At 44.0% G+C, this 23,999-nt stretch overlaps 1 protein-coding gene across 1 annotated transcript in view; it reads left to right on the plus strand.

The window, feature by feature from the left end:
• The window catches only part of LOC147899287 (WD-40 repeat family protein / notchless protein), a 139,646-nt gene that overhangs the window by 57,485 nt on the left and 58,162 nt on the right, over positions 1-23,999 (plus strand). The window contains exon 5 of the mRNA XM_087377995.1: positions 6,273-6,400. Coding sequence (XP_087234121.1) covers positions 6,273-6,400 — 128 coding nt within the window. The remainder of the gene's footprint in view (positions 1-6,272; positions 6,401-23,999) is intronic.

The raw sequence follows: 23,999 nt of genomic DNA on the forward strand, positions 1-23,999 counted from the left end.
GCTTCCTATGTTTAGCCTCATCCTGAGAGAACACGATGATATCATCGAAGAAAGTGCCAACAAAGGTTCGGTGCTCTCTAAAAATCCTGTCCATCATTCTGTTGAAGGTGGCAGGTGCATTAGTTAACCCAAATGGCATGACAAGAAACTCGTATAGACCAAATGTGGTACGAAATGCTGTTTTGTGAACATCCTCTAGCTGAATTCTGATCTGGTGATAACCACTCTTCAGATCAATGCGGCTGAACATTCTAGACCCCTGTAACCTATCCAAAATATCATCTATCCGAGGTATAGGGAATCTGTTCTTAATGGTAATCTTATTGAGGGCTCTATAGTCAATGCACATCCACCAGGATCCATCCTTCTTCTGGACCAAGAGCATGGGTGAGCAGTAAGGTGAAGAGCTGGGCTGAATCAGCCCCTTCTCCAGCAGGTCCTTGACGTGGTTCATAATTTCCTCTTGCTGGGCTGCACTGACCCTGTAAGGAGGTCGGTTAGGAGGACTGCTACCAGGGATTATATCTATCGTGTGGTCTTCTGGCCTTTCAGGGGGCAACTCCTGTGGAAGGAGTCAGAAAAACAGTCCCTAAACTGAAAAAGAAAATCTGTGCGCTGTTTTTCCAGCTTAGAAAAATGAGACTCTTCTTCTACTGACTTCTTTTCAGATGCAAACACTAAGTACGCTGAAAGATGCTTTTTCATTACGTTGCCAATGGCAGAAGCAGATACAACAGGGATGGATTCTCCCTTCAATTTAGCATCCAGAACGTGGGTCTTGCCATGGTGAGTGATTGTGATTGTTTTATTCTTTGTATCCAAAACAGCCCCAACACGAAAGTGCCAAGGTATCCCCAGTAACACATTACAACCATTCAACGGCATAATATAGAACTCTTCTGTGTCCACGTAGCTCTGAATATGCATCCGCAGCTTGCCTATCATCGGAGTAACTGACTGGCTGACAAGCCATATCTGCATCACACAAAGGACCCATCTCTTCTGCCCTTATTCCTAACTTTCCAGCCAGCTCTGGAGAGATGAAATTGGCCTTGGCTCTCGGATAGAAAAACATCAGAGCTGTTTGGTCTCTTATCTTGCCCCATGCCCGGCATAACTCTGTAGCATCTGTATTCTGGACAGCCCCAATCAAGTTTGGCAAAAGACTAGCAGTGGGCTTGGGCTTTTTATTCTTCTGATCAGTCCTCTTTTCCTCCTTGTGCTCACCCTGCTCAGAAGGAGGGAAGTTCCGCTTCTTATGTGGGCATTCAAAAGCCCTGTGGCCTTCCTCCTTGCAAATATAACACTTGTTGGCATCATAGAGAATTTGCTTTTCCTCATCAGACATGCGGGTCGGCACTCGCCTCTGTCCTCCAACAAACTTTGCCTTCATGGGCTGCGAAAACTTTTTGAACTTCTTAGGGGATTCCGTGACCCGTCTTGCTGCCCTTTGACCTTGATGTCTCCTATGAGCTTCCTTTGAACCCAAAAACTTTCCCTTGCATTAGTGCATAAGCTGTAGTGGCATTCTCAACCAACTGAGACATATTGGAAACCCTTGTCTTCGTGCAGTAGTCCTGAATCTCCTTTGGCAAACTGCAGCAATATCTTTCAATTTGCTCGGACAGCGGTACATGTCTGTAAGAATTCACTGGCAGTAGGGCTTCCCAAAACTTCTTATTGTAGTTCTCCAAATTTTTGCAATTTGCAGCATCCAACCTGTACCAGGCGGTCATGATATCCACCTCAAAAGTGGTAGTGAGCCATGCTGCTGAGAAGACCTGCTTGAATTTGACCCAAGTGGTAGGTGCTCTGCCTTGTAAGAGGAGGTTGGTCCACCTTTGAAGCGCATTGCCCTTCAAAAAGGTGGCTGCCTTTCGGACTTTGGAGGATTCTGTGAAGTGTCCACCTGAGTAGGCAGCATCAAACTGCTGCACGAATGTCAAAGCCTTCAATTTGTCTTGCATCCCATTGAAAGTCTCAAACTTGACAGTTGCCCCTTCCTCCTTGTAATCTTTCAATTTGCCTTTAGGGGTGAGATTGTCATAAACGGGGGGCCTGTAAAAACGGTGGGGGCATCACTGCTCCCGCATTTTGAGCCATTCCAACCGTACCCATGGTGGGGTTCGGCATTCCAGGTCCCACTCCCTGCATGTGTGGCATATTCCAAGTATTGCCCATTGTCCCAGGCATTCTTGTCTGCATTCCAGGCTGCATCCCAATGTTTGAGTACATCATATTGGCATTTGCAAGGGGCATTCCACCCATCATAGGTTGCTGGAAATTCTGCATTCCCAGCTGCGTGCTGCCCATAAGCTACTTGGCATTCCGGGTGCCTCTGCGGATGGTGCCACCATTGCCCGAAAAACTGATCCCCCTCCAAAATATCCTGGATGCATTGTGGGCTGAGGAAGGGCTTGCTGTCCCTGTTGATTGAATGGAAGTTATTGGCATTACCCGCTACATGGGTGATCGAGGGCATCTCTGACGGCTGTCCACCGAAAGAAACATGCCTAGGGGTCTTCTTATGCTTCTTATGTTTCTTCTGAAATGACTTTTTGCTTCCAGGGGAAGCAACCATAGGGGGAGGAGCTTGCATAATCTCCGTAATAGCATGTTGCAACTACGACAGGGCTCCCGCTACACTTTGCATTCGTAGTTAAAAAAGTGCATTGGGATCAAGCTCCTCTGCCTCATCTACCTCATCTTGTGAGTCCTCCGTGGCATGCTCGGGAGAGACTGGATGAGCCCCACTGTCCTGCTGGTCATCACCCCCGCTGGTACTGTGCTCCTCTTCAAAGCGCTCTCTGATGCTCTGTCTTCGTCCTGCCCCTCCTGCTCTGAAATGGTCAATGACCTGTCACGGTGTGACATGCTTGCTAAGATTGATGGCTATAGCAACATTGCACTGAAGGTGTCCTTCACCCAACACTACCAGGGCCCACCTCTGTAGGAAGATGGTGACGATCCCGGCAATGGAACCACTGAAACCGGCCTTCGATAAACAAAAGGGCAGTGATCTTCTTCTACTCAGTCATAAACTTCATAAATAGCCACAATGCAAGCTTCAGTCACTTAAATCACTTAGCACAACTTAGAAACAAGCTTCAACAACAACAGAGGTGAGGCTAGAATGCCCCTGCTCAATGAAAATAGTACACAGTGCACCCACTGGCCCCAAATGCCTTGGCGCCCCTTACGGTATTTATTTAATGCTTCTGAATGGAAATGCTTTACAACAAGGGTTCAACCCTACATTATTCCTCTCTGCAAATCCTCTACTTGTCTTCAAGGCATCTAATCCCAGTGCACCACTAGAATTCCCACTAGCAAGGCATTCTTAGGCATTCACTTCTGATCTGACACAACTTAGAGGCATTCAGGCATCCAAACCACTGGCAAATTGAGCTCAAGGCAGCCTCAAGGCTATCACATGCATCCACACTGTCCTTAGGCCTTCCATAGGATCACCCTTGCCTTTGGGTGCTTCCTAGAACCTGTTGGAGTCGTGAAAGGACTGCACACAACACGCATGCACTGCAAAAAGCTGCAAAGCAAGAAAGAACAAGGAACAACCGAACCTGGAACCAACTCCCGCTGTCTGTGGCAGAGGGGCGAGCTCCTTCCTCGCACCTATCCTCTGTCCAGGCTCCCCGCAGGGTGCAGGTGTCTTCCAGCAATCAGGAGAAGAGAGAAATGAAGGCAGAGAGCGGAGGGTGAACAAGAAAGAGCTGTAGAGGAAAGATGGTTCACAGATTTGCCCCGAAATGATTGCCTCAGGATCTGTGCCTGAGTCCTCCTAAGAGAAGGTGCCAAAAGCAGCAGGGAAAGTTCCTCCTGTAGCCTGCACTAGTTCAAAACAGCTCCAAAACAGCTCTAGAAGCCACCACGCAGCCAAAAACATGTGCACAAAGGTCTAGCACAGCAAAAGACAACCTCGGGCGCTTGTTGGAGGCAGCTGAGCACGGACGTCTGTACGTCCGTACGAAAATTTTCAGAAAGTTCAGAAATGACTTCTGGCACTCCCTAGAAGTGCGTACTAGCCTTGGAACAATCAAAACAGAGTTAAAACGGCTTAAAACAGCTGAAATCAGACTTGAAACAGCTCAAACAGCTCAAAAACTGCACAAGAACAACTAAAAACGTCCAACACCTCTGGGAGAGTGAGGGGAGAGAGATGGAAGATGGGGGAAGGGCATGCATACACATGCATGACAAATGGCATCTCCTCCTTGCCATTTGCCCCTTCATTAAAGTCCTAACTCCCATACCAAGGACAATGTTGGTTGTCCTTGGGCCCAACTTTTAGACCCCTCTTTTAAAGCCTTTGCCTTGCCCCTAGGACCTAGTGGTGCACCTAGACTTTGCCCTTAGGAACTTCTAGGAAGTGTGCACTTCCTCTAGCCAGCCCCTCACGGCCAAACCATTACAACACTTAACCATGGTTAACCTTGGGTTAAGCGTAGGTTGAGTTACGAAGATACTTTACATCACTTTTCACGTCCTCGTGACACTTGTATGAATTCTTTTCCCTTTTTGGTGTGTTTTGCACTTCGTCCCATAGGCTCGCGAGGCTTTCCACGGATGTTAATATATCTTTCTTTCTTTCTTTCTTTCTTTCTCTCTCTCTCTCTCTCTTGTAGATGGAAAGTGGAATCATACTTGACTATGCCACCTGAAAAGGTCAATCTACAAGAATTTCAGTTGTCCTTACTATGCACTCTACAGGCTCAATGGTTGACAGCAGAAAAGAAGACAAAGTTAGAATACTACCAAGATCAAATAAACCCCCTATGCTGGTCATCATTCATGACATCAGATGCCTCTACTCAGTCATACATTAGCACTCCCATCCCTCTTCTCTATCGTGGGAATATTGCCATATTCCGCACACGATCACACACCTTGGCAATAGAGAAAGGAGCTTGGCTGAATTTGCCACGACATGCCAGAGTTTGCAGATTCTGTGATTCATAGACAGTCGAGACAAAGGCACATGTAGCTCTACAATGCCCCAGATATACACATATCAGGGACGACTACCACCAGATACTGGTAGACACCACACAGCTCTCATTAGTTCTCACCATTGCCCCTTCGGCAACGTTGGGATCTTTTGTCACCCGTCTTTTTTCGTGCCGTCAAGAACTTGAAAATTATTGAGCCCTCCACATCGGAGGAGATTTTTGTACTGATGATTAGGTCCCATGGGTAATTTTTGGCCCCCCGAGGACGATAATAAATTCTACTTCTACTTCTACTTCTCTCTCTCTCTCTCTCTCTCTCTCTCTCTCTCTCTCTCTCGCAGTACTTTCTCTTATTTTAGCTTTGTTCTTCCTTTTTGCTATCGAAGTTTTTGTTGTCTGGTTGGGATTTCAAAGCTTAGTAAGCATTAGGTTTACCCAAGTGATTTTGGAATCTTTTGAAACCCTGATGGCAGCTATGGGGTACTGATGAGAACATAAGCATAGCTTTGCTTACTAAGTTGTTTTTATTTTATCTTTCTCATTTACTTATAACCTTGTTTAAAGTCACTTGCAAACTCCCTTCTTTCCTTTGTTCTTTTGTTTATTTTATAACGTTTAGTTTGTAAGATTGGATATATTCTTTTTTTTTGGGTGTTTGTGTGTGTGTTTTGAAAACACTGGCAAGCATGGTATGATTTGGCATAACTCCTCCCCTACTGTGCTCTTTCTACCTTACCAGAGTTTCTTTCTTTCATTATTACTTGGGCATTTTTGTTCACCTTAGGTTTGTTTAGGCTGCTGTTTGACAATCAAGGTTGAGATTTTTGCAATAATGGAATGAATTATTTTTGTTCACCTTAGGTTTGTTCGAGCTGTAGTTTAACTTTTGTGCTTAACAGAAGGGGGCTGCTTTAGATACTTCATGATTGAGAGCCTAAAATAAAGAAGCCTTTTATTCAACCAATACTCCTTTACCTCCCTGTTCCTTAGGGAAAGACTTAAAATATGTTTTTTGTTTGGTCAGAAAATCTAAACTGTCAGTGAGCTGGAATTTTTTTCCTTAACGTCAGTTCGGTAAATGTCAATAACGCTTATATGGCTAGACTATTATAGGTAATGCTTCTGGCTTTGGCGTTCACAATTTTGTTTTTCATCAGCAGAAACGACTAGGAATCTTATATTATTTGGGTTGCATTTGAGTGGTACATGTAATGGATTGGAGTTTCGGGGGGGTCTTTTCTATTGTGAGACAACTACTATATCGAAATCCTAATTGCCCTTTTTAGGTGAAAATTGGTTCTGCAGGACATAAGAATTGGGTGCTATGTATTTCCTGGTCTCCGGATGGGAAACAGCTTGTGAGTGGAGGCAAGGATGGAGACATACATGTCTGGGATCCACAAGATGGCAAGGCTAGTGGCAATGCCTTGAATGTACGATTCATTTGTTAAAAAATTTCCTTTATCAAACATCTATAAAACATATGATACATGAAAGTTTTAATGAATACAAAATATATGATACCTGAAGTTTCATTGTTTTCTCTCAGGAGAAATCAAGAGAATTAGCAACTGAATGTCTACTGTGTGATATTTTGTAGCAATGTGGAATAGCTTTTGACTTAGATGTGAATTTGTGGTAGAGTCAAAGCTCTCCATCCTGAAAGATCCTGCTTTGTTTTAACATGCAAGATGTCAAATATAATTATGCAAATATGCTAAGGTTTGGAGTGATTAAAAAAAGTCTTTAATATGAATCCTTTAAAAAAAACATGAAGGTTTGATTATTACCTTCTTACTAATATCAATGAGAAGTTCTGATGAATGTGCATTGGATTGGAGCTTTGTGCTGTAAATGTTGCTTACTGCAGCTAACCCTTACGTAGCGGAATAAAGGAAGTCTTGAGATCCCACAACCAAAACTTTGAATGCCAACTCATTCCGTGCATGTATTTATTGAGAGGAAGCACTGCAGATATTGAGAGAATACACTTAGATATCCAGCCAAACAAATCTCATAAATATAGGTGATGTCCAAGGACAAATATTGCCTCAAATGTGGCAGCTCAAAAACCCAGCACTCTTTAGGAGGCCATGCAGTTATGAACCCAAGTACAATCTGAAGGAGAATGCCCTGGGCATTTGCCATTTTGGGATTGAAAGATGGCCCTACTGATGAAATCAAGCTTTCTGTATCATCTACAACCTCTTCTATCCCTAGGTATCCTATAGTGTATGGCAGCAACATGGGGCATACCAACGCATATAAGGCTGAGGATGCAAAGGCGTCATTCAAACCTTTTTCAAAGGATGAACTAGGGGATAAGAAGGAGACGGTGGTGAACCAACTATCTCAGGCACTCATTTATGACAGGAAAAGAAAAGAATCTGTGCTATCTTTGTGGAGAGTAATGGGACCCGGAACATCGGAGTGTGTGCAAGGCCAAATCAGGGGCAAAAGTTAGCATGATACTTGAGATTGATGACGATCAACCCTCTGATAATCTAGTAGCATATTCTGGATTTCAAGATTGTAAGAATAGTGTCAAGGATTATGATGAGGTTGTTCATGGATCCTAAAAGGAGTCTTCTTTCCCATTTGATCCAGGTGGTTCTACCTATGGAAACAACCATGATTAATGGTGAACAATTTCCCAAGAGTATGCCAGCTATGGAATGTGGAAATTCTCGATGATTATATGGTTGATAGTAGGGAGCGTGAGGGTAACTCTTGTGTTGAGGATGATGAAGTGTTTTGGGACACTCAATCTGTTTTGTACAGCATCTCTCGAGAGGCTATAATGGGCTCTGGAGGTGCCCAAACTATCACACTCTAAATCTGTCCAAGTAGTAAGATTGAACCAATCTACATTGGATCATGGGCTTAAAGTTGAATTGGCTAATGGTGAGCACTCCATCAGCAAACAACGTTGCCAAGGCACTCAAAGTAAACTTTGAAGACTATACGTTTATTGGGGATCTACTTGTTCTAGATATGGGACCTATTGGTATTGTGTGTTGGGCTGTGGACCTTAAGAGAGTTCTCTATGGATTTGGACAAGATGTACATGAAGTTTCTGCATTCTGGAAAAAATATCACACTTATGGGCTTGACAGTTATATCCTCCAGAAAATAGCAAGGGACCTCAAGGGGGATTGGACCTCAAGGGGGATTGTGAATTTTATGCTGTACATTCACAGCTAAAACAGAGGACAGTGGTGGAGGATAAGGAAATGCAGGAGTTGCTGCAGCAGTTTTTAGATGTTTTTGCTGATCTTTCTCATCACTTATCTCCCAAGGGAGATGTGGACCATGCAATCAAGCTTGAGCCAGGTCAAAACCGTTACATAAACCACCTTATAGGCTTTCAGGGGCTGAAAGAGAGGAGGTAGAAAAGCAAGTCAAGGAGCTTTTGGACAGGGATTTTATCAAACACAGTCAGTCTCCTTTTGCTGCTTGGGTTAAGAAGAAGGATGGCTCATAAAGGATGTGCATTGATTACAGGGACTTGAATAAAATGACCGTGAAGAACTTACTATCCTAGAATTGATGATTTATTGGATGAGCTGAGAGGAGCCAAGTACTTTACAAAGATAGACCTAAGATCAGGCTACCATTAAGTAAGAATGAAGGAGGAGGATGAACCAAAAACAGCCTTCAGAAATGAACGTGGTCTATATCAGTCCAAGGTGATGGCATTAGGCCTCACTGATGCTCCAGAAACCTTCCAAGCACTCAAATGAAGTGGAAGGCTTACTTTGAGCCTTCCACTTTCTAGGCTTCGCCGTATTATTTAACTAATAGCCTATGAGAGCCGGAAGCTTGATGACAAGGAGCTGTCCTAGCACATTTATGAGCAGGAAATGCTAGCCATATTGCATGATATCAACAAATGGCATCACTACATATGTGGGAGTCATTTTAAGGTGAATATTGATCATAGAGATCTCAGTTTTTTCTTATCCTAGTCCAACCTATTATCTCCCAAACAGAGAAGGTGGCTTTCCATTGTGCAAAATTATGATTTTGACATTGAATACAGGGTGGGGAAGGAGAATATAGTGGCTGATTCACTCTCTAGAATGTGGGCATGCACTTTATCCTCTATTACAGAAATCTACAAGGATTGGATCCATGGCATTCAAGATGAATACCTATCAGATCCAACAAGTGCAACTTTGTTTCAGGACCAGGAGGACCGCAATTGCCTTGACCATCCACGTTACAAGTTACATAATGGGCTGATTTGGTTCCATGACAGGTTGTTCCTTATTGAAAACTGAAAGTATAAGCTGCTGGTGCTACAGGATCTGTATTCTTCACCAATGGCGAGTCACACAGGGTTATTCAAGACCTATGAGAGAGTGAAGCAGAGTTTTAATTGGAAGGGGCTTTGGAAGGATGTGTATAATTATGTGTAGTGCTATAAGCCATGCCAACAAGACCATGGATTAATGGCGAGTCACACAGGGTTATTCAAGACCTATGAGAGAGTGAAGCAGAGTTTTAATTGGAAGGGGCTTTGGAAGGATGTGTATAATTATGTGCAGTGCTATAAGCCATGCCAACAAGACAGAGAATTAAACCTCAGCCCAGCTGGTCTGCTCCAACCTCTACCTATTCCAAAAGGTAAATGGACATACATATCCATGGACTTTATTACGGGTCTACCTTAGACTCCTAGAGGTTGGAACAGTATGTATGTTGTGGTTAATAGGATCACAAATGCTGCACACCCCATACCCACCAAAACTCAAGATCCAGCCTCCATGATTGCTTCCCAATTTATGGAAAATGTCTTCAAACTGCATGGATTTCCACAGGAAATTGTGAGTGACCGCAATGCCAAATTCATGGGGCATTTTTGGCAGGAGTTGTCTAAATATATGGGCACACATCTCACCCCTAGTATTGCTGATCATCCTCAAACTGATGGCCAAACAGAAAGGGTAAATAGATGGCTGGAAGAATACCTTAGATATTTATGTTTCGACACCTAGACAACGTGGGACAAATGGCTGGATCTAGTTGAATTCTGCTATAATAGTACTAAATACCTCCATTGGGATGAGCCCACATGAAGCTATGTATGGCTGTGAAGTTCATGTGGCTTTCACAGTTGTTGATAGTGCAATGGCCAACCAACAAGCAAAAGATGATTTGGCCCACATGACTGCTTTAGTATAGCGATGCAAGGATAATATGATTAAGGCCCAAGCCCGTACGAAACTATATGTAGATCAGTATCGAAGAGAACTCTACTTTGAGGAGGGGGATTGTGTGTTTCTCAGGCTCCACAAGACAGATATGCTTCTCTGAAGGAAAACACAAATACTAAGCTTGCACATAGTTATTGTATGGGCCATACAAAATTCTAAGAAGGGTTGGTGAAGTGGCCTACCAGTTGGAACTGCTTCCATCTTTCAGAATTCATGATGTATTCCATGTCTCACTCTTGAAGAAGTACTTTGGTCCTTCTGAACAAGCACTTGAGGAGTTACCTCCCATGGATGAGGAAGGACAGATTCCATATATTCCAGAGAAGATCATTGGGACTATGTACTCAGGAATAATCCTATGTGGAACACTACATTAAATGGAGAGACCTTCCGGATGGCGAGTCCTCCTGGCAGCACTCATCTATTGTGGAGAAGTATCCATATATACTCAGCTGATGCAGTAATTGGGGAGGCTTTGGGCATCATCATTGATGCAGGGATATGATCCAGTACCATCTACTTTTCTCACTGTTTTGCTTTACTGTTACATTGACTTTTCAGAATTTAAGGACAAATTCTTTTTGAGTGGGGAGGACTGTAATAAAAGGGGTAGTTTGGTGACATTTTATTAAGCCTTTTACGTAGTACTTTGTAATTTAGGCTGTTAGGATGTTGCGCTTCTAGCAGTTTTGGGGAATTATCATCTGGCAGTTTTGGGGAATTATCCCATACGCACAGTTGTAAAACAGCCTGTCCTAATTTCTATAAAAGGCTTGGCTGTCCCACATGCACTCATCTTATCATTGTACTTCCATTCATTTAATGAAACTGGATTGTACAGCAGGGCTCACTGCTCAGCTTGGAATTCAATAAGGAATAATCCTTGTTTGTCCTTGTGCAGTCCCTTACTACTTTGTAAGTCTAGTCCCTGACTTACCTCGTCTTCAACTCTAGGTACGTCCTTGTTACTTCAGCATCTTAACTCTAAAACTAAGATAATGAGAGAAGCTGCTTGCTATAGCCTAGACCTCATGATAGGGTAGGATTCTTTGCTAAAACTGGTTATTTCTACTCTCCTGTTTGGAGTGGTCTACTCTAAGGCTATCTACTTATCCAAAATTAGTTAGAACTAGTATAAATAGAGGTAGTTCTGTTTTTACAACACCATGAAGTAGGCCTATTGTGCCTAATGTGTGACAATGCATCAGCAACCTTTTTTTCCTTCCCTCCTTGGTACTGAATCTTCATATAACTCTTGCATGAGCTCTGCCCACCTAGCTTGGCATCCAATTTGATCAGGCTGTTTAGAAAAGTACTTCAAAGTATTGTGGTCCACATCCACATAAAACTTAACCATAAGTAATGCCTCCATGCTTTCGAAGCATGAATAACAACCTACAACTCTTGTTTATGAGTTGGCCAATTATGCTGAGGGAGAGAAAGCTTTCGAAGGCTATTGGCCTTCCTTTTTGAAGAAGCACTCCTACCACAATGTCACTTGCATTGGTTTTTAGGAAAAATGGTTTCTAAGGATCAACAAGGTTTAACACTGGACTTGAGGCCAGTGCCTCCTTCATAGTTCAAAATCTCTTGTTGATTCTGCCCCCACATAAAAGGCACTTTATCTCTGAGGTTAGCGAGTCAAGGGCGACACTATCTTGGAATATCCTTTGATATGCCTCTGATAAAACTTGACAAACCCTAAGAATGACCGCAAAATAGGCACATTCTGTGGGATTGGCCACACTAATATCGCAGCCATCTTCACCGGATCCATTTCAACTCCATCGGGAGTAATAATGAACTCTTGATACTTAAGTTTAACCATGCACATCATGGTTTTCTTTCTATTTACAAATAGATTGGCTTTCCTCAAAGTATTGAACACTTAAGTACTCACGATGCTTAACAATACTTTTGTTGTAAACAAGACTATCATCAATAAAATGTACTATGAATGTCTCGATATACGTGCGTAATACGTCATTCATAGGCATGACAAGTGTAGCCAGAGCATTGGTAAGCCCAAATGAAATTACCAAAAGTTTGTAATGTCTAAATCTGCTCTTGAATGCAGTTTTGTGTACATCCTCGGCCCTAATTCGGATCTGATGATAGCGACTCTTAAAATCTATCTTGCTGAATATTATGCGTCTAGCAGATCATCAATCTGAGCCATTTGATACCTGCGCTTAATATTGATATTGTTCAATTCTATGTAGTCTATATAGAGACAAAAGGTATGATCTTTTGTCTTCATCAATATCATTGCGAATAGCGAAAGGTGAGAAATTGGGCTTAATCTATATCATCTTAAGGTAGTCTTCTAGTTGCCTCTGAACTTTAGGTTCTTCAACAAATCTTAACCTACCTATTTACAGGTTCTACCCTCGGTAAGTCTAATCTTGTGTTAAACATTCTGCTCTTGAGGTAACCGATAAGGCAACTCATCCCTAGAACAATCAGAGGACTCCTTTGCGATTTGATCTTCTCTATCTTAGGTACCTCGGTGTTGGCCGATAGATCACCAATCGACTCTACCGATGTTTTACAAAGAAATAAGAACCCTTTCGGAATTTCTTGAACTTCCATTACAGAGAGCAATAGTCCTTGAGGTAAATCCTTTTCACCTTGTAGAACGTATTGCACATCATTCATCATGAACTGATACATGTGCTTTTTCCAATCAATAGCTAGATTCTTCTTAGAATGCCATGCATTTTCCAGGGCTATTTGCACGAGCAAGCCTAGTCAATCGCAATCTGAAGCTTTTACTAGGTAACCGTCTGGTGCCAAAACTTCAGTACAAACTTGTGTTGAAATTATTGGCATATTCTATGCAGTGACCAATGTCATCCTTAAGTGAGTTAGGGGCACTTTTCCCTCACTAGAGGTTTTTCCTCCTAACCTTAGTTAGTGGGTTAGTGTGGTTTTGTCACTTAGACAAAACCACCTCCTCACTTGTAGATTCACAATCTTATCTATTCAAGCTTCTACGTTTTGCTCTCTGCTCTCTTGCTTGCTTCTTGCTCCCATCTTCAACATTTGGTATCAGAGCCTCGTTGAGCTCCTGCCTCCAGTCCAAGCTTCTGACGTTAGTGCCCGCTGCTGTTGGTCGTATGTACAACATTTTTGTACTAGCTCGTCCGTACAGTGTGTACGACTGTACGGAAACCAATGCCAATCCGTACTGTCGCTGACTATTCGTACGCCGTCGACTGTCCATACAACCTGTTGTCCTCGTCTGTATGCCGTACACTGCACCCCGCCCGTTCGTCGTACATGCATTGTACACCTTAGGTAGTCCGTACTTTCATATAGATTTTTGTACTTCTCATTTGCACCGTACACCGTACACCGTACGTACAGTCGCGATCCGTATTGTTGCTGCAAGTCCGTACACAGTACAGATTTCCATACATTTTGCAGGTGTTTGTACTATTCTTTGGCGTTCGTGCCCTTCTTTAGTGTCTGTACATTGTGCAGGTTTTCCTTGCAAGGTCTTCTTGCAGGATTACTTTGCAGACACCTTCCTTTGCAGGTTCTTCTATTAGCATAGAAATTGGGGCTTTTGAATTCTTTTCAGGGACATTGCATGTTTTGGAGTGCTTTTGTGCAATTTTTTGTCAGACATTGCAAGCAAACTGCAGTTTGTCCAAAAATTTGGGGCTTTTGTAGGCAAAGTGCAATTTTGGCAACTTTGGGGATTTTGGTCAGTTTGCCCTCTTTGAGTTGCAATTTCTTGCAGGAATTTGGGGCTTTTACATTCTGGATGCAATTTGGCAGTGGACAGATAATTTGGGAGCTTTGCAAGTAGTTTTGGACTCAGTTTGAGTGACATTGCAGACTTTTGCCAATTTTTGCAGACAAATTTTGCAGATTTTGGGCATTTGCAGAGCATTTTGGTGCATTTTAAGCCTTTGCTGTGACAACAAATTGTCATTTTGGGCAGATTTTTGCAGACTTTGGTTGTGCATTATACATCCCAGGAAGGGATTTCACTTGTCTGGTTTGCTGCATTTTTTAGTTGTCTGGCAGATGTGGCTTAGAACAATCCCAATGAGGTCGTTGGTGTCCTCACACAGGAGGATAAGTTGGATGGCACCAACTACTCCTTGTGCAGCTTTATGGTGCGCAACATCTTAGTTGGCAGACATCTATGGGATTATAGCAATGGAGATGAAACAAGACAGAAACTATGGCTACACCTGTCACTCCTATTCAAGGTGGAGGCAGGGGTAGAGGTCAAGGTGCAGGACAAGTGGTAGGAGCAGAAGTAGCTGCTTTGGTGGCTCCCACACCAGAACAGAAAAGGTGGGATTCTCGTGATGCACAAGCTCTTTTAGTCATTTCCCTTTCTGTCAAAAGGTTTATCATTCCTCACATTCGGTAATGCAAGACCTCGAAGCCAGCTTGGGATATTTTAGAGAGCATGTTTGCAGCCAGAAATGATGTCCGGGTTTCATTCCTGAAGAGAGAACTATCTTCCACACATATGGATGAGGGTGATTCCATGAATGCTCACCTCACCAAGCTTCAAGATTTGAGGGAACAATTGCTGAATATAGATGAGATCATTCCTGATTCAGAGATGATTACCACCACTCTGAATTCTCTTCCAGAGTCATATCTTGGTTTTCATACCTCGCTGAAATTTTCATTGGGGGGGGGGGGGTAGCAATCCTCTTTCTTTTAGGACTCTTGTTGCAGAGGGCAAACAAGAAAGAACATAGCCACACGGGTTGGCGAGCATGCCATGCTTTCTAAATTCAGGCCCAAAGGGAAAGGGCAACAAAAGCAAGATGGAAATTAGCCCACACATCAGCACAAAGCTGACTCCGGACAGCCCTCTCATAAGGCTAAAGGTGATGCAGAGAACAAGAAGGGCATTTGTCACTACTGCAAGAAGCCAGGTCACTACATTGGTGAATGCAAGAAAAGAATAGCAAAGGAGAAGAAAAAGGATTCGGGTATGGCTATCTCAGATGCATCAGCTCATGCACATGAAGGAGGGGATGTTACAACCAACTTTGTGGAAGAGGATTATGCCTTTTTGTCTTGCATTTCCGATTTTCCTGTGGCTGGTCAGATAGTACAGCCACTCTTGAGGACGACTCATATGCTTTCCTGACTTGCATTTGTGACCCTTTGAAGGATGCATGCTCTTTTAGTGTCAATGAGACACTAGTGGAACACATGGTATTTTGATAGTGGTGCATCCAAGCACATCACCTCAAGGAAGAGTCTTTTTGCATCTCTGCATGCACTACCCGCTAAAAAGAAGGTGACATGTGCAAACCATTCTTCTTATTCAGTGTGTGGAGTGGGTGATATTATACTTACCTTCATGGATGGCACAGATTTCAGAATTACTGATGTTCTTTATGTGCCTGGGATAAAGAAGAATTTACTTTTAGTGTCCTCTCTCAATCAAGGATGATTTCAGGTTCTCTTTGATGATGCTAAGTGTTTAGTCCGAGACAAAGATAATGATTATGCTTTGATGCTGTTTGGCACTTTGTATTGGGGTCTTTTTCAGCTTGATATTTATGAGAAAAGATCCGATCTTGCACTTGCAGTAAGCACTCCCACTGCTGCCATGCAGATGCGGAGTTATGGCATGCCAGATATGGGCACATGAGCTATGGCAGCTTGATGACACTTCAAAAGCATGCTATGGTTGATGCAATGCCTTCTTTGGAGTTACCTCCTCCTCATGCCTGTGAGGGATGCATCCTTGGTAAGATGCATAGACCTCCCTTTAAAAAGGATGGTGCAGTACGAGCTACTCGCAAAGTACAGCTCATACATAGTGATGTTTGTGGTCCCATGAGGACACGTGCTTTTGGTGGTTATCTGTATTATGTGACATTTGTAGATGACTACACAAATTATACTTGGGTCTATGGCTCGAAGAAAAAATCAGATGTGTTTATGAATTTCAAACACTTTGTGGCCATGGTTGAAAATGAGACATGACTCATGGTACAGACACTTCGCACTTATAGAGGGGGGGAGTATATGTCTCATGAAGTTAGGGCATTTCTGAAGGAGAAAAGCATCACACATCAGCTCACAGTGAGGCTTACCCCTCAGCAAAATTGCAAGGCTGAGAAAGAAAGAAAAGAAAGAAAGAAATTTTATTAGAGTCTTCGGAAGACTGATGGGTCTATGAGATTGAAAGAAAACCTGATACAAACCACAGTAAGGGTGGAGCTACTAAACGAGCATCATCACCCGTGCTGAGTCCTAAGTTTGATCATACATAGTCAAATACATCTGGGTGTGACAATGAAAAGGAAAAAGACTGGAGCGGAGCTGAATCCTTCGTATGTCATGTCGCCCTGGCTGGTGGTGCGTAGCCGGTGATGGGACGTTGGCGTCTGTCAAGGGTTGCCGTGCGTCTCGGTCTCCTAGAGGAGGCTCGACTCAAGACCAGAGCCACCGTGACTCCTGTGAGACGTGTCCCGGGTCTAAACAGTGACGGGAGGTCTCCCAGAGTGTGTCTCCCCTCGATGCCTCGTGTGTTGTGTTGCGGTCGTCGGGTGGGGGTCTCTGTCATGTCTGCGGCTAGAGACTGGATGATCAATATCACTCGATGGGAAGAACTCTGTGATCCTACTCTGAGAGGTGTTTGGTGGTGTGGCCAAGCCTCGTCGCCTGAGTAAGTACTCTCTGTGTTAGACACCCTCGTGAATGAAGGCCGCGAGGCATCTCTAATTTGGGTAGGCGAGGAATCTGGAAAGGGCCCCGAAGCTGTCTCTGAAGAAACAGTGGTAGTGACCTCGGATCTCGTAGTACACTGGGCACCTGAAAATAAAATGCTCCTCCGACTCAACCTCCTGACAGTCGCACAATGTGCATATGCGATGCTCCCTAGGGATCCCCTCTGCTCTGCCGCTCTCTATGTGGAGGTGGTGCGATGATATTTGAAACTGTTCGATGGAGATCCGTAGTGAGTGAGGCATGTGTAGCTCAGTGTACCCCAGTGGTGTGATGAATCCCTCCTCCGAAATACGAAGACAGTGATCTCTGTAGAAGCTCAGCTTCACTAGAAGCTCCCTCGGCTCCAACCAGGTCCTAAAGGTGTGTAGCTGTAGGAGATCCTCTCGAATGACTTGGTTGGTGTGTGGCCCGATCAGGATGGTGGGTGGGAGTACCGGGGGGGCATCCAAACTGTACTGAAAAGGAGCTATCCTATCGATGTGAAACCCCAGTCTCACAAACCATCTGTGAGTTCGTGCATACCAGCCTCGCTCGTCTCCCTCTGCTGCCCTCCTCATGGAGGAATCGAGAGCCAACCAAGGCAACCTTTGTCTCCCTGATGTGCAGTCCCCATATGATCTAACCCGGTGTAGATATGTGATGGTTTGAAAGGCTGCATCTAGCTGGAGTGGAGAAGCACCAAACTCGGCCTGAATGATATGACGTGGTACAGATGGTTTCCCCCGGATCATTTGTGAGAGCATAAGGATCTGCAGGCACTCCACCCGTGTCCACTCTATATCTGACATGTCAGGTCCCCAACAAGGGCTGCCATACATACCGGCTGGTCGGACCAAGGAGTCAAAGAGAAGAGCCTTGGTCTGAGGGTCGTGGAAGTGGGAGTGGAAGCACTGTCTCTCTAGCCAAGCCAGTGGGGCGTATCCCCTGCTCAGTTTGGCCTGCATCGCTGGTCTCATCGTGAAGATCGGGCTGGAGAAGATGACCCCCAGGTAAGTGTATGAGGATATGATCGCAAGCGGTGACCCACAGAAAGTGAACTGCTCTCGGAGCATGACTGCTCGAGAGGTGTTAAAGATCATGACCTTGGTCTTGCCAAGGTTGACCTCCAAATCATGGGATAAACAAAAAACCTGCAGTGCATCCAGGTGTCGCTGGAGCCCCTCGGGTGTGGACAACAAGAGTGCCACGTCATCTGCATAAAGAAGAATCCTGATGATGATCCCGGCAAGTGAGCAATTGGTCCCTCCGGAAGCCCCCATGAAAGTCTCAAGCTCGTCGATGTAGAGGCCAAACAAGGTTGGTGATAAGGGACAACCCTGCTTGAACCCTATGGTGCTCAAGATCTCATCTGTCCAACCTGCGCCTATCCGAATTCGGCCTGAGACTCTCTCATAAAGTGCCATGACTGCCCAGATGATCTCCTGGTCAAATCCCAGTGCCTGTAGGCGTGTGATGAGTCGAGCTCGAGGTACTGTGTCAAAGGCTTTGCGGAAATCCACAAAGCAGCAATATACCCTCTCCTTCCGTGATCTAACCTCCTCTATGACACTCCTGAGTGTGAGTATGTGATCCATAGTTCTGGTCTCGCCTGAAACCGGCCCGACCCTATGCTCTGAGCCCTCTCATCTCTGTAGACAAGCTGACCGACGCATCCAATACTGCTGCATAGATCTTGGACATCACATGTCCAATCATGATAGTCGTGTAGTTACTCGGCTTCATGGGATCCCTTGCCTTGTGGATGGGGGTGATGGTGTTGAGTGTCCAAGTGCGGGGGAAGCCAAGGCAAACAGCGTCATTGAATAGCTTTGCTAGGATCGGGGCTAACGTGTTGATCCTATATGCGTTAAACTCAGTGCATAGCCCCTCGTGGTCCTTAGCTCGACCATTGTGCAGTTTCAATGTCGCATCCTTGACTCCCCCTCTGGTGAACAACGTGCAAGTGGTGGGGCGAGGTGTGTGTATGAGATTTGGAGTAGGCTGGTGTGGGACATCATAAAGATGGCGTGCATATGTGTGCCAAACTCTTGTGTCAGTGAGGGGTGATGGAGACCTACGCTCAAGGAATCTTTGCCAAAATTCCTTAGAGTTGTTGCTGTACAAGATGTTCAACAGCTCCTCATTTCGACGAAGAAATGCCTGCTTCTTCCGATGTATGAGACGTCGGTACTTGCGTACCGTGTCTGGTGTGTTCGGGAGATGACACCTGGTTTCAAGTCAAAGTTGTCAGCGAGAAGCCTTGCACTCCGCATTGTACCAGTTGTTGCAGGGTACAGAACCAAGAGGTGGTGGTCTATTGGACCGTGTGGTGTGGGGAAAGACTTGGAGGGCAGCCTTGTGGAGTGTGCGGCTAATGGCTGCACGGTCCTCTATGAGTGGTATGTGATCGATGTAGATTAGGAGTCTATTTAGGCGTCTAGAGTAGGCAGGGGAGAGGCTGTGATCAAAGTGTATGTCGTGGTAGGTGTCGTGCGTCATATGTGGTGTGTGTGGTGTGGCTAAGCGGAGAGGAAAAATAGAACTCTCATGGAGATGGATAGATGCATGCTCACTAGCAAGAAGTTGCCTCATAGATTTTGGCTCGAATGTCTCATGTGCGCAATTATGTTTTGAATTGGGTTCCCACAAAGGCTTTAAAGACAATCACTCCCTATGAGGCTTGGCATGGGAGAAAGCCTTCAATGGATCACTTTCGTGTTTTTGGATGTGTTGCATATGCCCACGTGCCTGTGGAGTTTCGACGTAAGTTGTCAGATAAGGCACTAAAGTGTATCTTTGTTGGGTATAGTACACAAAGAAAAGGCTATCATCTCTACAATCTTCCCACATGCAAGATTTTTGTGAGTAGAGATGTCATTTTTTCAGAGATTCAGCTCATATGCATACTGAATTCACTATTCCAGCTTCTTCAGATGATATTTTTGAGGGGATGCTTCCTGTTGCTTTTGGTTCCCCAGTTGATGCTCATGCTGAAAATCAGAATTTACAGCAACCTCCACCTGCTCCAGATGCCCCGATTCAGCCACATGCTGATTTTGTTCCTCCACAGGCAGTGGATGATGTTGTCAAGCAAGAGATTCAAGAGATACATGCAACAAACTCTCAGGGAGAGTAGACTTGAGCCACCTTTGCCTGGCAGGACTCGTAGTGCAGCAAGGCACGTAGGGGGGGCTCTTTCTGTTAAATCAACTTATGCAGGTACTCTTCTTGATGAAGAAGAACCTGAAACTTTTGAAGAAGCCAAGGATAATGTGCACTGGATGAATGCCATGCACAATGAATTGCAGTTTATTGAGAAAAATCAGACTTGGGATGTTGTGGATTTGCCACCAGGTAAGCATGCCATTGGTACCAAGTGGGTTTTCAAGGTGAAAAGGAAGCCAAGTGGGTCCATTGACAGGTACAAGGCAAGGCTGGTTGCCAAAGGCTATGCACAAAAGAAGGGCATAGATTATGAGGAGACTTTTGCTCCTACATCCCGGATGACAACTATCAGATCAGTTATTGCCATGGCTGCGATTTTGTTTGGAAAGTCCATCAGTTGGATATAAAAACAGCTTTACTTAATGGGGACTTGCAGGAAGAGGTTTATGTCAAACAACCTCCTGGATTTGAGCTTTCTGGCAATGCACTTCAGGTTTGCAAGCTTAACAAAGCTTTATATGGGCTGAAACAAGCCCCACGTGCATGGTATGCCAAGATTGATGCATTCCTGGCAAGTAAGGGGTTACATAATAGTCCCACGGAAAGCACCCTCTACATCAAGAAGGATGGGGAGGAAATCTTGGTCATCATTCTTTATGTAGATGACCTACTGCTCACAGGGCCAAATGGTGATAAAATTGCAGATTTCAAGGCTGAATTGAGAGTCACATGTCAGATTTAGGCATGTTACATCCAATTCATTCAAGAGAGACGTGGTATCATTATGTCTCAATCCAAGTATGTTCAAAAACTGTTACATAATAGTCCCACGGAAAGCACCCTCTACATCAAGAAGGATGGGGGGGATATTTTGGTCATCATTCTTTATGTGGATAACATGCTGCTCACAGGGTCAAATGAGGAAATAATTGCAGATTTCAAATCTGAGTTGAAAGTTGAATTTGACATGATAGATTTGGGCATGTTAAATTTTTATTTGGGGATCCCATTTATACAAGACAAGCGTGGCATCGTTATGACTCCATCCAAGTATGTGCAGAAGCTCTTGGATAGGTTCAACATGCATGATTGTAAGCCTATAGCCACTCCCATGGAGCTGGGGCTGAAGCTTACTATGTATGATGCAGGTGAATCAGTGGATGTCACATTTTACAGCCAGGCTTTTGGATGCCTCATCTACTTGTGCAATACACGGCCCGATATTTAGTATGCAGTATCTCAGGTGAGCAGATATATGCACAACCCAAAGACAATACATTGGCAGGCTGTAAAACGCATCTTCTGTTATTTGCAAGGCACAAAGTCTTATGGGTTGATGTTTCCAGGGGGAGTGACTTGCAGATGCATGCTTACAGTGATTCAGATTGGGCTGGAGACTATGACACCAGGCAGTCCACTAGTGGTAATTGTTTCTTTTTGGGCAAAGCTTGCATTTCTTCGCATCTACTGTGACTACTTCCTCATGTGAAGCTGAGTACAGGGCAGCTTTCACAGCGATAGTTGAATATGTTTGGCTGCATCGTTTGTTTGCTGATCTTCATCTCTTATTGGAGGGTCCTTCTCCAATTCTCACTGATAGTCAGAGTGCTATAGCAGTGGCAAAGAATCCTGTGTTTCATGCTCGCATGAAGCACATTAAGGTTCATTATCATTATGTCAGAGAGAAGTTTCATGCAGGGGAGATCAGTATGATCTATGTGTCAACACATGACAATGTTGCAGACATCTTCACCAAAGCATTTCCACGTGAGAAGTTTGAGGCATTTCGCAATGCCTTGAACATATCTCATTTTGGTGATTGATCACTTCCTTGTACATTATCACATTGGCACTATAGGGGGGTGTTAGAATTATTGGCATATTCTAGGCAGTGACCAATGTAATTCATAAGTGAGTTAGGGGCACTTTTCCCTCACTAGAGGTTTTTTTCCCTAACCACAGTTAGTGGGTTAGTGTGGTTTTAAGAGACAAAACCACCTCCTCACTTGTAGACTCACAATCTTATCTATTCAAGCTTCTACGTTTTGCTCTCTGCTCTCTTGCTTGCTTCTTGCTCCCATCTTCAACAACTTTCATGTGCCAATTTGATTGTATATGCATAGTCAGACGGGCTGGTTTCTAGTTTCAGCCTTCCAAAGCTTGAAGTTAATTACATTGGGTGTTGACGCTGAGTCAAACAACACAATGACATCATGATTGGCTACTTGCGCTTTTATTTTAATTAGCTTCATATGACTAAAGGATGTATACCTTGTTGTTACCGGGCTTAGATAAAATGTTATTAGGCTCACTATTCGCTAACTTAGCAATGGATACACACAAAAGTCATTTCTATAGGCCAATTTTCGTAGGAGGGAGAAGTGAGGCTCAACTTTGTACCACGATCCCCCCTCACTTTTTCCATTCTTTGTCAGTAATAAGTCTCTTAACAGAAGGGTATCTATACATAGCATATAGCCCACAGCGAACAGACAAGGAGGCAAACATTGCTGATGCCCACAAACCAAAGCATGAAATTTTGCCAATCGCTGTAGTCAGGTCATCTTAGCGCCTCTCAGTTCGGCTCGATTTTGCATAAACCTTTCAGCAACTTCTTGAACTTGTCGTCAACCACCAGTTACCTAAAGTAATTCTTTGCCAGTACCCAAGCAGTTTTTTTCTTGCATCTAACAGCGATACTCAATCACACATTTGTGCATCTACATGTCTGTGATCCTCCACTATCATGTCGAACATCTCCTGGTATTCTAGGTAACACTAGTGAGTTCTAGCTTAGCAATCAGCTGAGTAATGGGCCCAGTCTTTAAATGGGTCCCATTAATTGTAAACACTTTAGTACTTTCCTTGTACACTTAGTAGTGCTATTAGGCTTGCATGAGGGCTTGCCACGTGGCATCCCTGTTGTATTGTCCCATATACAATTGTGTGCTGGCCCACTTTCATAGACCTATAAAAAGGGGCTTGGCTGTACTTGCAATTCATTCAACATCAAATTCTGTTCTATGATTGTTTGGTACTTTCAAGCATCAACCTACTAGCTGTACATGCAAGAAGGACTAAATCTAGCATCAAGCTAGCCAGCCCCGTGGGAGTTACCCCTTCCCATGCCCTCTTCCTAGTAAGAGAGACTTCTCCTTTTCTCTCCCTTGTCTTTTTGCTATTCTTACTATCTAGTATCTCTAAACTAGGTACCGGCTAGTAGACAGCGGAAGAAGTCCTGTTTCAGTTGGTATCACAGCCAGGTTTTGGGCCAGATCAAGGGGATTTTGTAATCTATTGGTTCTGAAATTTGGAGCATCATATCCTGAGCCAAAGGGTTACCTCTAGGCAAAAGTCCATCGCTAGAAGTGCCAGGGATCTTATTTTCCCACGTGTCACCCATTTAGAGGATCGAATTTGCAAAGTGCTCAGATTTTTGGGCTTTTTCCATCAATAGAGAGTTCTCGAGTCCCTGATTCTCCCTCTCCCTATGTGCTGGAATCTCACATTCTTAATATATGCATGGAGTGTAAGAGGCGATTGCTTTGGTCCACAATATGGACGTGGGAGTATTGATACAAATTCATTTTCAAAGACTGGAGCTGGGTGCAAATAGTTATGAACATTTGGCCAAAATAAATTGCATTCTTCCTCGACATCCTTTGAGCCTCGCATTCTCTCAAGGTCCTTTATTAATTTGTGTGTCTTATTAATTATAGTGGTAGTGTGTTCTCTCCAAGTAGGCTTCGAATCGGGATAACTCCGAAGGATTTCCTCTTTGTATGTAATAAATGCTTTTAATCCTTCTATTTCACAGTTAGACCTCTCATTGAATTCTTGTATAGGAGCCCATGTTGGATAAATTTCCTTGCTGGAAATTGAAGTTCAGAGACTGTAAGGTTCTTCAGGTTCCCATTTTGTATCATGAGAATACTGTTGCCAT

The sequence above is a fragment of the Dipteris shenzhenensis genome, chromosome 8 (genome assembly GCF_047967505.1).
Source record: "Dipteris shenzhenensis isolate YYH24624 ecotype China chromosome 8, Dip_SZ_1.0, whole genome shotgun sequence".
Classification (NCBI taxonomy): Eukaryota; Viridiplantae; Streptophyta; class Polypodiopsida; order Gleicheniales; family Dipteridaceae; genus Dipteris; species Dipteris shenzhenensis.